Source organism: Oculina patagonica, chromosome 12 (genome assembly GCF_052425735.1).
Source record: "Oculina patagonica isolate OP01 chromosome 12, crgOcupat, whole genome shotgun sequence".
Lineage (NCBI taxonomy): Eukaryota > Metazoa > Cnidaria > Anthozoa > Scleractinia > Oculinidae > Oculina > Oculina patagonica.
The window spans coordinates 4793416-4807136 of NC_135769.1; the positions used below are offsets into that span (position 1 = coordinate 4793416).

Below are 13721 nucleotides of genomic sequence, written 5' to 3' on the forward strand. Positions count from 1 at the left end.
AACAAACCAATGGAAACAAACCTGGCAAATGCAGGATTTAAACCTTTATTAAGTAAATGCAAATATCAACTATCCAAGTAATTAAACTTCTATATTGGCTACGGTCAAAAAAACTTTGAAAGCTTATATTAAGGGATTGAACAAATTTCTGTGAAGTATAGGTATGATCTACTAGTCCGGGAGCTAGGAGCACAGAAACAGGTCAAACAAGGTCTCACATGAGAACGAGGCTGAAATTGTCACTCAATTTATTCATAAAAACTTATTCAATAAGAAAATAAATGTTATCCAGATAACTGATAGGACTCTATGAAAGTCGATTTTATGGAAAGCACCACCGCTTGCAAAGAAATCACGACATTTGTTTAGTTTTGTGTGACGTGTCACGGCATCTTTATTTTTTGTTAAATAGGAACAGAAACGTTTCGCTCACATTCAGCTGAAAACCGTTTGCTCTTTCAATTTCTTGTCTTTCCACACTCACCCGGCGTGCCCAATCGATGAAATTCGATAATCGATAAAATCGATTGTAATCGATAATAATCGATAACAATTAATCGATTGATATCGGAAATCGATGAAAATCGATGAACCAAAGAGTTGTGAGTATCGATTTTCATCGATTTTCATCAATTGTCATCGATTTTTATCGATTTTATTGATTGTCAGTTGCAATCGTGTAATAATGATTTCAGAGACGTTTGCGCTGGGCATTGGCAATTGAGTCTAACCTATTGTATTTTTTCCTCTTCACACAAAGTGATCTGTTGTGCAATTGCTGCGTTTCCTCTAAATGTGTAAAAATTACGAAACACTTGATTGAAAGTGTGTTCAAAACTCTCTTCGAAATGTTTAATCAGTTGAAACCCGTGATTTGTGGACGATACCCTCTAAATTGCCCTCCATAATCTCTGATGTGAACAGACACGGATTCGTTAAACAACGTTTTCTGAAATTACCGACTTCTTCAATTAAGAAGCGTTCCGGCCATTTCCCCCTTTTTCCACGTATAGACTGACTTCACTCCGGGCTTAACTATCAAAGGTTCGCAGGAGCTTTCACTGGTATCCAACTCTACCGGGAACTCTATCAAAATTACAACACTCTTGGACGTTGCTAGCTCTTTTTATTTTGTTTAATCATGAAAAGGCGATTTAAATTCCTTCAGAATGGGCACCCGTGGTAGCCCTTCGCAATAGCCTCTATTATTAAGTACGTTCATTTTGTGCTTTGTTTGACTCGCAGAACTTCGATTTGACTAACTTGGTGAAAGGATGCGTAACGTATCGCCTTACGTTGCAAGAATTGATAAATGGTTCATTTATTTATTATAACCGATAATAATCGATAAAATCGATAAAAATCAATACAATTAACAGGACGTGAATTGTGAGTATCGATTTTCATCGATTAATGGAACCAATCGATATTAATCGATTGATTTTTATCGATTATATTGATTATATCGATTGGTCTCCGATGATCGATTTTCATCGATTGGACAGGCCGGGACACTCAAGAAAGGCAATATTATTAAAATTAATAACTTGCTGAAATAAAAACCTTGTGTGACGACCCCAAAACCTCGTGTGACGACCCAAAAAGCGGCTGCGAAGGAGACTAATCGAATTCCTACTGGAATAAATGTTTTCAAATTAATCAATACGTTTGGCAGAGCTATCTGCAGACCCGTCTAATTTTCCGACTGAAAAACCAAAAACGTGCCGTATATGAAGTACTTAGTAAAGCTGAGCACTACCGCTGGCCGAATAGTTGCTCACACTCGACTTCTGCTCGCGTTCTCATAGAAAAGCGTGCCTTGATCAGCTAGCCACTTGGGATTCTTAAATCGGTTTGCGACAAGATTTGTATTTTAATTGACAAAAATGTCGTGTATATCCGTCCGTGCAAAAGCCATGCGGCAGTATTTCAACCACGAGGCAAAGTTCTCAGGAAGGCAAGGCGCGAATCCATTCCACAAGACAAAGAATCCACAGGTTTGTAATGTTGATCCCATGTCACTAGATAAGCTTAAATTTTCTTTCAATGATTGCAGTATTACAGTGTGAGCTTATTAGAGTCGGTCTTGTTAAGTAATTCGGTATTTGGTTTTTTAATATGGCATCCTTCAATTCTATTTTATATCTACCCCCTCCCCCTCCCCACGCCCTCAGGGCCATTCCATTTTATATCCACACCCCCCCCCCCCTGTTGACGAGGTAAGTCAAAATTTGCCCCCTAAGAAAAAAAAGATCAAAGTACCGACATGATGCCCCCCTCAGAAAAACCCGATTTTTTCTTAAGCCCATTTTTGCTCATTTTTTACTAACCCCCTCAGAAAGAATCAAAGGTGCCGACATATTTTAGACCTCTTATAGAAAACTTTGTCAACGGAGGGGGAGGGGGGTGTATTTTTTTTGGAATGGCCCTCATTCCCCTGACATATTTACAGTTTGCGTAGTAAGCGTATCCGAAGAAATTGATCCTATGAATGCCTTCTTGAAACTTAATCATGTGGTCTGAGAAGAAGTTGCAAGTGTTTAATATGTGCTTTTGTATTATTTTAAAATGCCATTGATGTTCACAACCACTTTAAACTTGCCTTTTCCAGGGAATCATCAACATGGGAACTAGTGAAAATACATTAGCATTTGATTTGTTGAAAGATAAGGTATGTATATTTTAATTAAAATGTAATTTTAGTCATTCAGTAGGGTAGGTACAAAACGTGGGGTAGGCCATGGGGTAGGCACGTTTTGCATGAGAGATCACAACACACTAAATATAAACAAACAAGGATTGACATCTGCCAATCAAAGCCCGCTAGCATGACCCTCTGAACTTGAGGCTCATATCCGTGGAATAAACATGAAACAAACACCGCTTTGTCGCTGATGGGTTTCGATCCTTGTTTGTTTATCATGCCATAAGACGATTCCAAATCTGCTCTGGGAACATGTTTTTTTAGTTAGATAAATTTTCTGTTATCTACAAGTACAGATGGCTTATCGCGACATGACAAATGTAGTCCAAATTGGACATTTTCAAATAATGCACCGCTGACAAAATTTGTCCCTGTGGAAAAAGTCGACAATTTAATAATCATATTAAAATAATGCATTTTTCTGGTCAGTCATGCAGTCATTAGTTAGTAGCTACATAAGCCGGAAGTCGGGAAAAAAATCATTTTTGTGGAATTATTAATTTTTTTCATTTTAGAAATTAAATTGACCACCCCTAGGCCATGTCCTACCCAACATTTTGTACCTACCCATTCATGTATGACTGAGTCTTGTTAATTTCTTTCTCATTCAAAAGGCAACTGTAAATTTCACTTTTTATCGATCCTTGCTGATACAGTTTTTTTTAGTTTAAACATGCAAATGGTCACTATAAACAGGCTCTGATGTTTTCCCTTCAGGAGAAAAAAATCCCCTCTGTACAAATTTGGTTAAAAATATTCTTGATAAACTAAAACTAAGAGACTGATGAAATCTGCAAACTATACTTGAGACATTTACTGCAGCCAAGTTACCATGTTGGCCTAGATGCATTTACCATATGACCGTGGGTCAATTTGCATTTACTTTTTTTAACTCCATACTTTAGAAGTGGTTTCACAATCTGCCAGCCAGTGATTCTTTAATCTCCTGACATAAGTATGGTACTATTTTAATTTGAGATCATATTAACTTTACAGTTGGAGGAAAAGGAATCACATGCTATACTTCAAGAACACACAATGTATTTCCCTGCTGTTGGATTAAAAAGGTAAAAACAGACTGCATATATTTTATGACATGACTAGGTGACTAGTCATGTCTGATCTGTTACATAAACGGTGCTAAGTCATGTTGTTGGCCTCGCTGTCTTAAGCTTGTCTCATGCGAAAAAATTGTACATCAAATTGAATGTAATTCAGCCCATGAATAAAACATTGCACAGAATTTCATTATGCAAAAATTAATACAGTTACTAAAAAAAATGTAATAAATGTTTGGAAATTAAGTCACCAAAGTTTCCGTTTGCAGGTTCCTTCTACGGTAGTTACAATTTACCAGATCTTTGTATATTTCCAGTAGTTCCTTAGTCTTTGACGACTGGTCCAGAATACACTGGGGAAATCACAAAATTTAATACACTCTTCATTGCTTTAACTTTTCTTGCAATCGCAAAAAACTAATGCTCGCGAAATTCGGCTCCCAAATTTTTCGCAAAATTAAGTATGCATGAAAATTAGTTACTAAAAAATAGGTATAAAATATTTAATTTAAAATATGTCTGGTACATGTATAATATATATATATATATAATGTAATTGTGTAAGGCTTGCATCGTATGAAACTTGATCTTAAACATCTATTTTTTTTTCAGTTTTAGAGAAACAATTGCTGATTTTCTCAATTACTATATGAAGCCTGTCGAGCCTATGGTTCCGGAAAATGTATGACTTTGTGTTCTCTGAAAGTTTAAGAACTATAATTTATAATTATATACAAATCCAGGCAGGCAAAGAAGTAAAACTCCTACCAGCTTCATGCTACACATATTAGAATCCAGAGTTAAGCTATAAGATAATGATAGATTACCAGCCACTTGGTCTTAAATTTAAATTACTTTAATTTTAACTCTTTTAATAAGTCTGAGATGGGATAGCAAATTTGAGATATTTTGGTTGGGAAATGGGTTTTTATACCCCAGTGGGGCACCCCCAGTGCCCAATTTTTTTCTCCCGGGAGGTAACCCAGAGTGTATTACAATTCTATGTAGACCTTAGTTACATGCAAACTTTACCTAATGGCTCAGAAAAAAGGTTTATTTTTATCTTATTTCAGTCACTTTTCAATCAATAATTTCTGCTTTCAGCTGATTGTGTCTAATGGCGCTACACCCTTAGTTGATACTTTGGCATATACCATTGCTGATGAGGGAGGTATTTACATACATACAGAACTGTATTAAAAAGATTTAGCCAAGCCTAAAAGCGAAGCTCCCCTATTATTTATTTCGCCCTTTTCATAAATCCGAATTTACTGACCGATAAGAGGGGAAAATATAGCACTTGAGCCCGCGATCCAATGGAATCCATCACTTGGTCAGCGGTTAACTTCAAACAAACATTTGACCTCGATGAGCTCTATATGTGAGCCTGCAATATGGTCATGTGATACTGGTCAGCAGATACCTTGCTTTGACAGCTGTCAATTGACCATGACATGGATGTCCAATATCAAAGATGTAAACTGACGTTAACCATAACCTTAAACCTATTTCTGGAGTATGGCCGCCATGTTGGGGCAACTTCATCATCGCACGCGCCCGCGAGCCATGCCGCTAGCCACGATGACCATGAAAAACCAAAAGCATAGGTCTGTTAATTTTCTATGGGTATGGGGCTCTTCTCTGCAGCCCTTTGGGCCGCTGGGAGCTCCGATATAATTTTGAATTACAATGGCACTGAGTTTACCAGATTGTTCATTACACGGTTCTTTGAAATTTATCCATTCCCTCCACATAATTGCTAAATTGTTAATGGGAAGCATGGTGGCCTTATGGTTGACCTGCTGGAATCTGGATTGAGCGGTCTGGGTTCAAGCCCTGGCAAAGGTCATTGTGTTGTGTTCTTGGCAAGACCCTTTACTGTCACAATGCTTCTCTCCACCCAGGTGTATAAATGCGTGCCAGCAAATTAAATGCTGCTCAAGGGGTAACCCTGTGATGGACTAGCATCCCATCCAGGGGGGAGTAGAAATACTGCTAGTCATTTCATGCTACATTCTCATCCCCATAGCCCTTTCGTTTCTCTTAGCCGGCTGGGCCTTTTAATTGGCACGAGGAAACGAAGGGCTCTGGGGACACAGAATTTCCAGTCCTAGATTCTAGGACTTCCGGTCCTCATGTATGCAGTCATGACGTTTCAAAAAAATGTATGAGAGAGTCGTTTGGTCTTCGACTTCCGTTTAGGAATTCTTTGTTCCAAACAGCCAATCAAAAAAATTCGAATTAATTCAAAAATCCTATGTCCCCAGAGCCCTCCGTTTTCTCGTGCCAAGCCGGCTAAGAGAAACGAAAGGGCTATGGGGACGAGAATGTTCATGCTACTGAAACTGGGATAAGCTCCACCCTGAGGGGCCATTAGGCTTAAATGCAGACTTTACCTTACTTTTACCTAATAATAATAATATTTTTTTTAACACCCAATAGAGGGTTTGTTGATCCCGTCTCCTTTTTATGGATCATTTTTACTGGATCTTCAAACAAGATCACGAGTGGTACCATTTCCAGTTGAACTCTCTAGCAAGGTACCTTATTAATAGTATTTTTGGCCATTCTACTTGCACTTTTTGTGCTTTAACAACAAAAAAATGCATGGACTTAGAAGTGTTCTGTCTTAATATCTTAGCCTGGACCAGGGGAAACTAAGCCTTTTGAACTTTCTGAAGCAAGATTAGAGTTGGCTTTAAAGAAGGCAACAGAGCAGGTACAGGACTCTTAAATATTAAATTTTTTTACCATGAATTTATTGGTTATTATCCATTTATTTCTAAGTGTTCAATTAATAATTATTTTTTAATTAGTAATAATAAAAAAATTACTCTAGAGGACATTAACTTGATTTACTATCATTTTGCAATTTATCAATCAACATCTCAAACTTTATTCCAAGTGGAGTTAAAATACAAATAAAAAGTTAGAAAAAAGGTTTACTATCTTAGACACACCCCAGGGGCGGATCCAGGATTTCAAAAGGGGGGGGGGGGTGGATGGCAGACCATTAGGGCCTAACCCTAACCCTAAGTGGCGGCAGACGGCGAAACGTGGCGTAACAACAACCAGACATGAGCGAGAGCTAATTTTTCTTTCTTTATTTATTTTCTATTTCAAATAAAGTGACATTTTGAATTTTCTTTTTTAATGAAAAATGGGGGGTGGATATCCACCCTATCCACCCCCCCCTGTATCCTCCCCTGCACCCTTTTATCTATTGACAACTTATCTTTGCACTCTTTTTCTTGAAGGGTATCAAAATCCGTGGTTTGTTGTTGTGTAACCCTAACAATCCTCTAGGAGTTATCTATTCTGAAGAACTCTTGCAAAGCTGCCTGCAGTTTGCTGCAAGGTAAGAACTAAAATGGAAGTTTGCTGGTACCCACACTTGTGGGCGTGGTCCAGTGTCAAGTCAAGATTGCATGACTGATTTTATTTTCATATTGAAGATTTTATCACAGAAATGTTTCTTTTATGATTTTTTCTGCTCTAAGACATTCTTTACATGTGATCGTGGACGAAATCTACATGCTGTGTGGCTTCAAAGAGGGCTGTTCAGTGACAAATGTGCTGAGTTTGAAAAAGTAAGTTAGTGTTGTTGCTACTAGTCGTTTTTTTTTGCCAAAATTTCATCCGTCTCGATACTGAGTGTAAAATTAACCGCTGTAGTGAATTCGCTACTATAAGGGCCTGTTTACATGATTCCGGAATGACTTTCATTCCGGAACGAGTTCATTCCATCCCCATACATTTCTCTGTATCTGTTTACATGATACCGAGACGAAAGTCAAGTCATTCCGGAATGAGTTCGTTCCGGTTTTCATTCCGGAATGAAAGTTTCGTTCTGGAATGACATTTCATTCTGGTATCATGTAAACACAGAACGAATTTCGTTCCGAGATGAAATCGCAACTCATGAAACCGCATACGGACTCCACAGTTTGAATTCAAAGTGAAAAAACGTAATAGCATTTACTGTTTAGCCCAAAGAAGCAGCTCTATGGTCAAATTACTCGTTAAAATCGCAGATACGGCCATTAATGGGCACAAAAACATGTTTGCGCGAAACATGCGCCATGTTGTTTTGATCTCGCGCGAAACATGCGCCACCTTGTTTTGATCTCGCGCGAAAACCGCGCACGTGAAAATGCCTTTGGTTGAACCGGTCGACTCTGTCATGTGAATGCAGAACGAACTTCATTCCGGAACGAGTTTCGTTCCGGAATGAAAGTCATTCCGGAATCATGTAAACAGGCCCTAAGTGTTTCACTTGCCGGCCGACGACTAGCGCAATAGTTTCGTTGAAACTAATATTAGTAACTAACTTTTTTTCGCGAACGTGTTGTATTTTGAAATTAATTAATAACTCATTTATATATCAAAGGGTTCTCGTTTCCGTAAATTGTTTTCACTTTAATTTCTACTAATTATTTTCCGTTTGTTTAAAGAAAAATCTAACGATTTAACAGTAATATCTATTGTTTCGGAGGATTCGTTATAATAAAACACCATTTCATGACATAACACTGGTTTAATTCATTACTTTTAGCGTCCCAAACAAGGAAATGATCCATGTACTCTGGGGCTTCAGTAAGGTACTTTAGATTTAACAACTGATTTTCTTTAACTGGTTATAAGTTTATAATTGGTCACGAAACTTTGTATATGTTGACCATTTGTACACAGTGTAATACCAAATACATAGCCCCCATAGAGAATGTGAACAGGGTCATAGGCAGGATGGGTGGGTGTGAGCGGCAGAGGCGTGAGCGTCTCGGACTCCAGCGGTATTCTTCCCCGGGAGATTTTGAAAAATCAAGTTGTTTAAGTCCACATTTCGTGCATTCTGAGAGTCATTTTAACCCTCGCTTCTTTGTGGTCCGTGGGTGGGTGCGGACGCACCCATCGCACCCCCCTGCCTACGGCACTGAATTGAATTTAGCTATGTTTCAATAACTCTTTAACTGAAGAAACACTAAAAAATTATGTCATTTTTTGGCGCAACGAATGGTGTCAAAGGAACTCTTGTAAAAGTTGTGGAAAACTCGAAACGTGAAACGGACGTGAAAAATTTAAAGGCTGGTTTTCAGCCGTAGTCGAAGAATTAACAAATCGGAGTCATAAGCTCGACGTAATCAAAGTCAGGAGAATCAGAACGCTTCTATTTTCTTCCGATTCCACCTTTGACCCCAGTTAAAAGAATATTTTTTTTTAATCAGAGTCGCAAGCAGAAGCGGAAGACATACCAGTAACAATGGCAGTTTTCACGCTAGAAGACGGACATGTGGTCTGACGATTTGTTCGTCTAGTGTGAATTAAGACGGCTTTTTGACGACTTGTCCGTCTAGACGACCAAGTCGTCCTTGAAAAATCGTCTTCCGCACAGCACTGACGGCCAAATCGACGGACAAATTCAGATGACTTGTTCGTCCAAAGTCGTGTCCGTCCCGTTTTAACACTAAGACGACTTGTCCGTCTCAGACGATTTGTCTGTTTCTTGGGTGAAAACAGCCAATGCAAGCTCTCAGACCCTCTGACTTTCTGGCAAAAACTTAATAAAATAGTCTAAACTCAGGCGTCCCACAGTCCCTTTAACCAGGGTTGAGTAACAAGGTATATAGGATCAGGGATCACAGCCTCGGGATTTGGATCATGGACCCGGGATCCCGGTTCACAAGTCATGGCATGTTATGGGATCCGAATCGGCCAATCAGATGGGATCAGAATGGAATCAGGGATCAAATGTTGCCATGTTACCATTTTCGAGCGACCGTGAAAGGCAAACTTTTTTCCGCGTTTTTTCAAGGGTAAAACATTCAAGTTTGACCAGACAAACCGTCGTGTTTTTCAACTGAACCAATTCACGTTTGTGGCGTCAACATGTCAAGTTTGACAGCTCCGCCGGTGTGTTTCTGCACATGAAACAATGGTTTTGAAAACTTTTGCATCGACTTTTTATATTTCTTCAATGAATGTCGACAGAAAAGGGCGGCTTTACATTTCTGGCAATTGTTGTGACAGCGATCAGCGATTGTTTATTTATTTATTTTTATTTTGAGAGTATTTTTTACGTTAATCAACGTTAAATGGTTTACTTGTAAAACGCGACAGTTTGTCTAGACAAACTTGAATGTTTTACACGTGAGAAAACGCAGAAAAAAGTTTGCCTTTCACGGTCGCTCGAAAATGGTAGTAGGGGATCAGGAATCAAAATTAAGAGCTAAAATTTGGAATCAGCGATGAAAAAATATACCTGGTTACGACCCTGCTTTAACAGCAAGCAGACCGAGACCACCACGTATATTAAACTACTTTAAACATAATACAATGTAGTCAAAAACCGCTTTCTATAGATATACTTTGAACTGAAGGTACCTCGATCCTTATGCAAACTCTTTGACGTGTATGTGTTTTTTTATTACCTTAGGATTTCGGTGTATCTGGCTTTCGTTGTGGTGTTCTTCACACTTCAAACAAAGAAGTTTACGGCGCCATAACTACAGGTTATGCACGATTCCATGATGTACCAACCCCAACACAGGTATGTTATTGTATTTGTTCCATACAGTCACGTGACTGAACGATTTATTGTTTCCAGTGTCAAGTCTGGCACTTTTCTTTAGAGAATTTTTAGGATTTGGTTCCGGTTCAGCACAAGGATCAAATTAAAGTCACCGTGTTTATTTCACCCAAACGTCAGTGCAGCTATTTGTTTTGTTAGTTCTGTGGCCGTTGTGTTCGTTGTGGGTGTTGGGGTTCACGGCATCGCAGAAGTGTTATTTATAAGGGCCTGTTTACATGATTCCGGAATGACTTTCATTCCGGAACGAGTTCATTTCATCCCCATACATTTCCCTGTATCTGTTTACATGATACCGAGACGAAAGTCAAGTCATTCCGGAATGAGTTCGTTCCGGTTTTCATTCCGGAATGAAAGTTTCGTTCTGGAATGACATTTCATTCTGGTATCATGTAAACACAGAACGAATTTTGTTCCGATATAAAATCGCAACTCATGAAACCGCAAACGGACTCCACAGTTTGAATTCAGAGCGAAAAAATTTTATAGCATTTACTGTTTAGCCCAAAGAAGCAGCTCTATGGTCAAATTACTCGTTAAAATTGCAGATACGGCCAATAATGGGCACAAAAACATGTTTGCGCGAAACAAGCGCCATCTTGTTTTGAACTCGCGCGAAACATGCGCCACCTTGTTTTGATCTCGCGCGAAAACCGCGCACGTGAAAATGCCTTTGATTGAATTGGTCGACTCTGTCATGTAAATGCAGAACGAACTTCATTCCGGAATGAGTTTCGTTCTGGAATAAAAGTCATTCCCGAATCATGTAAACAGGCCCTTATTCTAACACTTCAATACAATTTCTCCCTTTAGATTCTCCTGGAAAATCTCATCAAAGATAAAGGTCAGTTAGTAGGTTTTGAGAAACCCCCCTTGGGTTTTTTCACCCTTGTCAGTCACGCCGTGAAAACCGTGAAATCCGCCATTTTCCGTGCCATCGAAATTATGAAAAATGTATGGTGAAGCGAAATCTTATTGCATACTGGACGCTCTGCGTGAAATGAAATATCAAAAATCTCGTATGTTAACAATTAAACAAAGGTGTGGCTGACTAGGGTCCTTAAAGCAGGGAAACCATGCACGTGGTAAGATGTACAAATGTATCCGGCATTCTTTGGCCCAAACAGAAGGAAAATAAACCTGAAAAATATTTAGAATAAAAGAAAAAAAGAACAAGTCTTGTTGTGTTAGCGAAAGTTACCTTGGGTGCATGGATTTCAACTCGATTTTAGCGAAAATATCATTGCCCTTGCGCTGGGCATAATACGAGAGATCAATGTCATTTTTCCTTTTTTGCAGGGTGGTTAGATAATACTTTTATTCCAACAAATCAACAACGTCTTCGAAACGCTCACAAGATGGCTTGTGATGCTCTTAGAGAAGTTGGTATTCAAGTCCTTCCTGGAGAATGCGGTCTATTTATGTGGGTTGACTTTAGAGAGGTAAACAGCGACTTTACCTATTTTCTTATAGTTACAAAAAAAAAAATTAATGTTGTATCTTGCGACGTCATTTATTAGAATTCGAGATGACTACAATATCTGCTTCACAGTCTATCTGGACGGGTCAAGTTACGCTCAATCAGTCGTTTAATTAAAGAACAATACACAAGTATAGTATGCAGGCAGACCATACTGAGTTAGGCAGACGCAGTTGAAGTCTTTTTTCAAATTGGCGGACATGTCATGCTTCGCTTTCTCGCGTTTACGCTTGTGTATTTGCGTCAGCATTGTTCACACGTGAAACCAGTGCAAATAGGTCTTGCCAGTTCAGTCGTGTTTTTTCCTTGCATTTGCGTTTTCCTGTGAACCAGTCCTTAGCTTATCTGGCGAATCACAACAAATGCAATAAATAACCCAAACAGAAGCCGATGCTAAAACGTGCCACCGGTCCTAAAGCGCGGACAAACACATCATGCAACCATTGCCAGTTAAGCGCGGGAAAATACATCTGGATTTAGTACTACTTTTCTTGTAAAGCTCCGCCAAATAACCAAAATATTTAGTTAATATTATGTTGGTTTTTCAGCTTGCTCCAACGTTTGAGGCAGAAATGCAGCTGTATGAACGCGTGATGGCGAATGGTGTGTTCATATTTCCTGGGGCGTACTTTAAATGCCCAGAGCCCGGTTGGTTCAGAATTGTATTCGCCTTGGAAACAGAAACTCTTCAGATAGGTAAACTACATGTAAAATCACTGGGGAATTTTCAGAAAGACAAATCGCCTCCCAAAACTTGCAATAGGAGACTTGTAATATAAGCCAAGAATGGATATACAGTGTCTCGTCAGTAGCTTACGATACCTGTTATCCTGCAGGCTACTCTTGGAAGAACTGCGACTCTAACTGATGATTTGAATTTATCTCGGCGAATCTAACGATTTACGCACTAAGGCCCCGTCAAGTTTGAAAACGGAGAAATGAAAACGCCGTGTAAAATGTTACAGCGCATGCACAGAGCTATTGTTAAGCTAATTAAACCTTTTGTTTTACCCACTTTGGAGAGCGTTTTTGAAAAGTACCGTTTTCGTTGACCGAAAACGCCGTTTCAGTGTGGACGGTTGGCCTATGCGGGTAAAAAAGAATGCGTCTTCAAATTTACCCGGATCAGTGTGGACGGGGCCTAAATGTTTCGAACGATGAAATCTTATAAGTGAATACCGTTGTACTTCAATAATTGACTACAACTACTAGTGAATAATTGCTGTGTGGAGAATTTCCGTACATGCGCACAGAATGTCTCTTTGCTAAACTTCAAACAACTCGTTCGTGAAGCTTACTTGTTCTCTTGTTTTGTGGTACGTCGACACAACTAGTGAATAAAACCTGTACGTTTAGACTTGCCATCAAGTATTAACCCCTACATAAACTCACCGTTGTTTTCACAGGGCTAAGAAGAATTCAGGAAACGATCAAACAAGTCCGTGCTGATATTGCGGCCAATCCGACAGGAAGAACGCCGAAAACAGATCATACAGGCGTGCCGCTTGCTCAAAATGAGGTCGGTGCTTGTCATACAGCAAGTGCGGGAGACGAATCTCTTGAAGACTTAGTTCGTACACTACACCAGCAAATACAGGGCAGCGACTGGCTGAAGGAAAATACTGCAGAAAAATGGATGGCAGATAATCCTGAACTGGCTAAAGAATTTTTAAAGCAAAACGCTCAGAAATGATAAAATATACGTCTTGTTTAACCAAGATTATTATCAGAATTTTTTCCTACTAGATATTATTGTTGCTGCCCAATTGATTCTGGGATGGGGGAATGATGGGTGTTTTCTGTCTTCTCCCCTCACGGAGGGTATATAAGGGACGGACCATTATTTTCTTGGGAGGGGGGGGGGGATGAAAAATCTTCCTCTGCAAACATTTT

The 13721-nt window shown here is 39.2% G+C and overlaps 1 protein-coding gene across 1 annotated transcript; it reads left to right on the forward strand.

Annotated features, from left to right (window-relative positions):
* The first annotated feature begins 1773 nt into the window (after positions 1-1773).
* On the forward strand, positions 1774-13719 carry LOC144631790 (1-aminocyclopropane-1-carboxylate synthase-like protein 1). Its single transcript, XM_078490351.1, has 15 exons — positions 1774-1997; positions 2612-2671; positions 3701-3771; positions 4375-4444; positions 4867-4933; positions 6205-6302; positions 6404-6481; positions 7020-7120; positions 7263-7352; positions 8318-8363; positions 10196-10309; positions 11162-11192; positions 11648-11790; positions 12377-12524; positions 13235-13719. Exons 1-15 carry the CDS (start codon positions 1887-1889, stop codon positions 13519-13521), a joined length of 1515 nt encoding a protein of 504 aa, XP_078346477.1. The 5' UTR covers positions 1774-1886; the 3' UTR covers positions 13522-13719.
* The last annotated feature ends 2 nt before the right edge of the window (positions 13720-13721 follow it).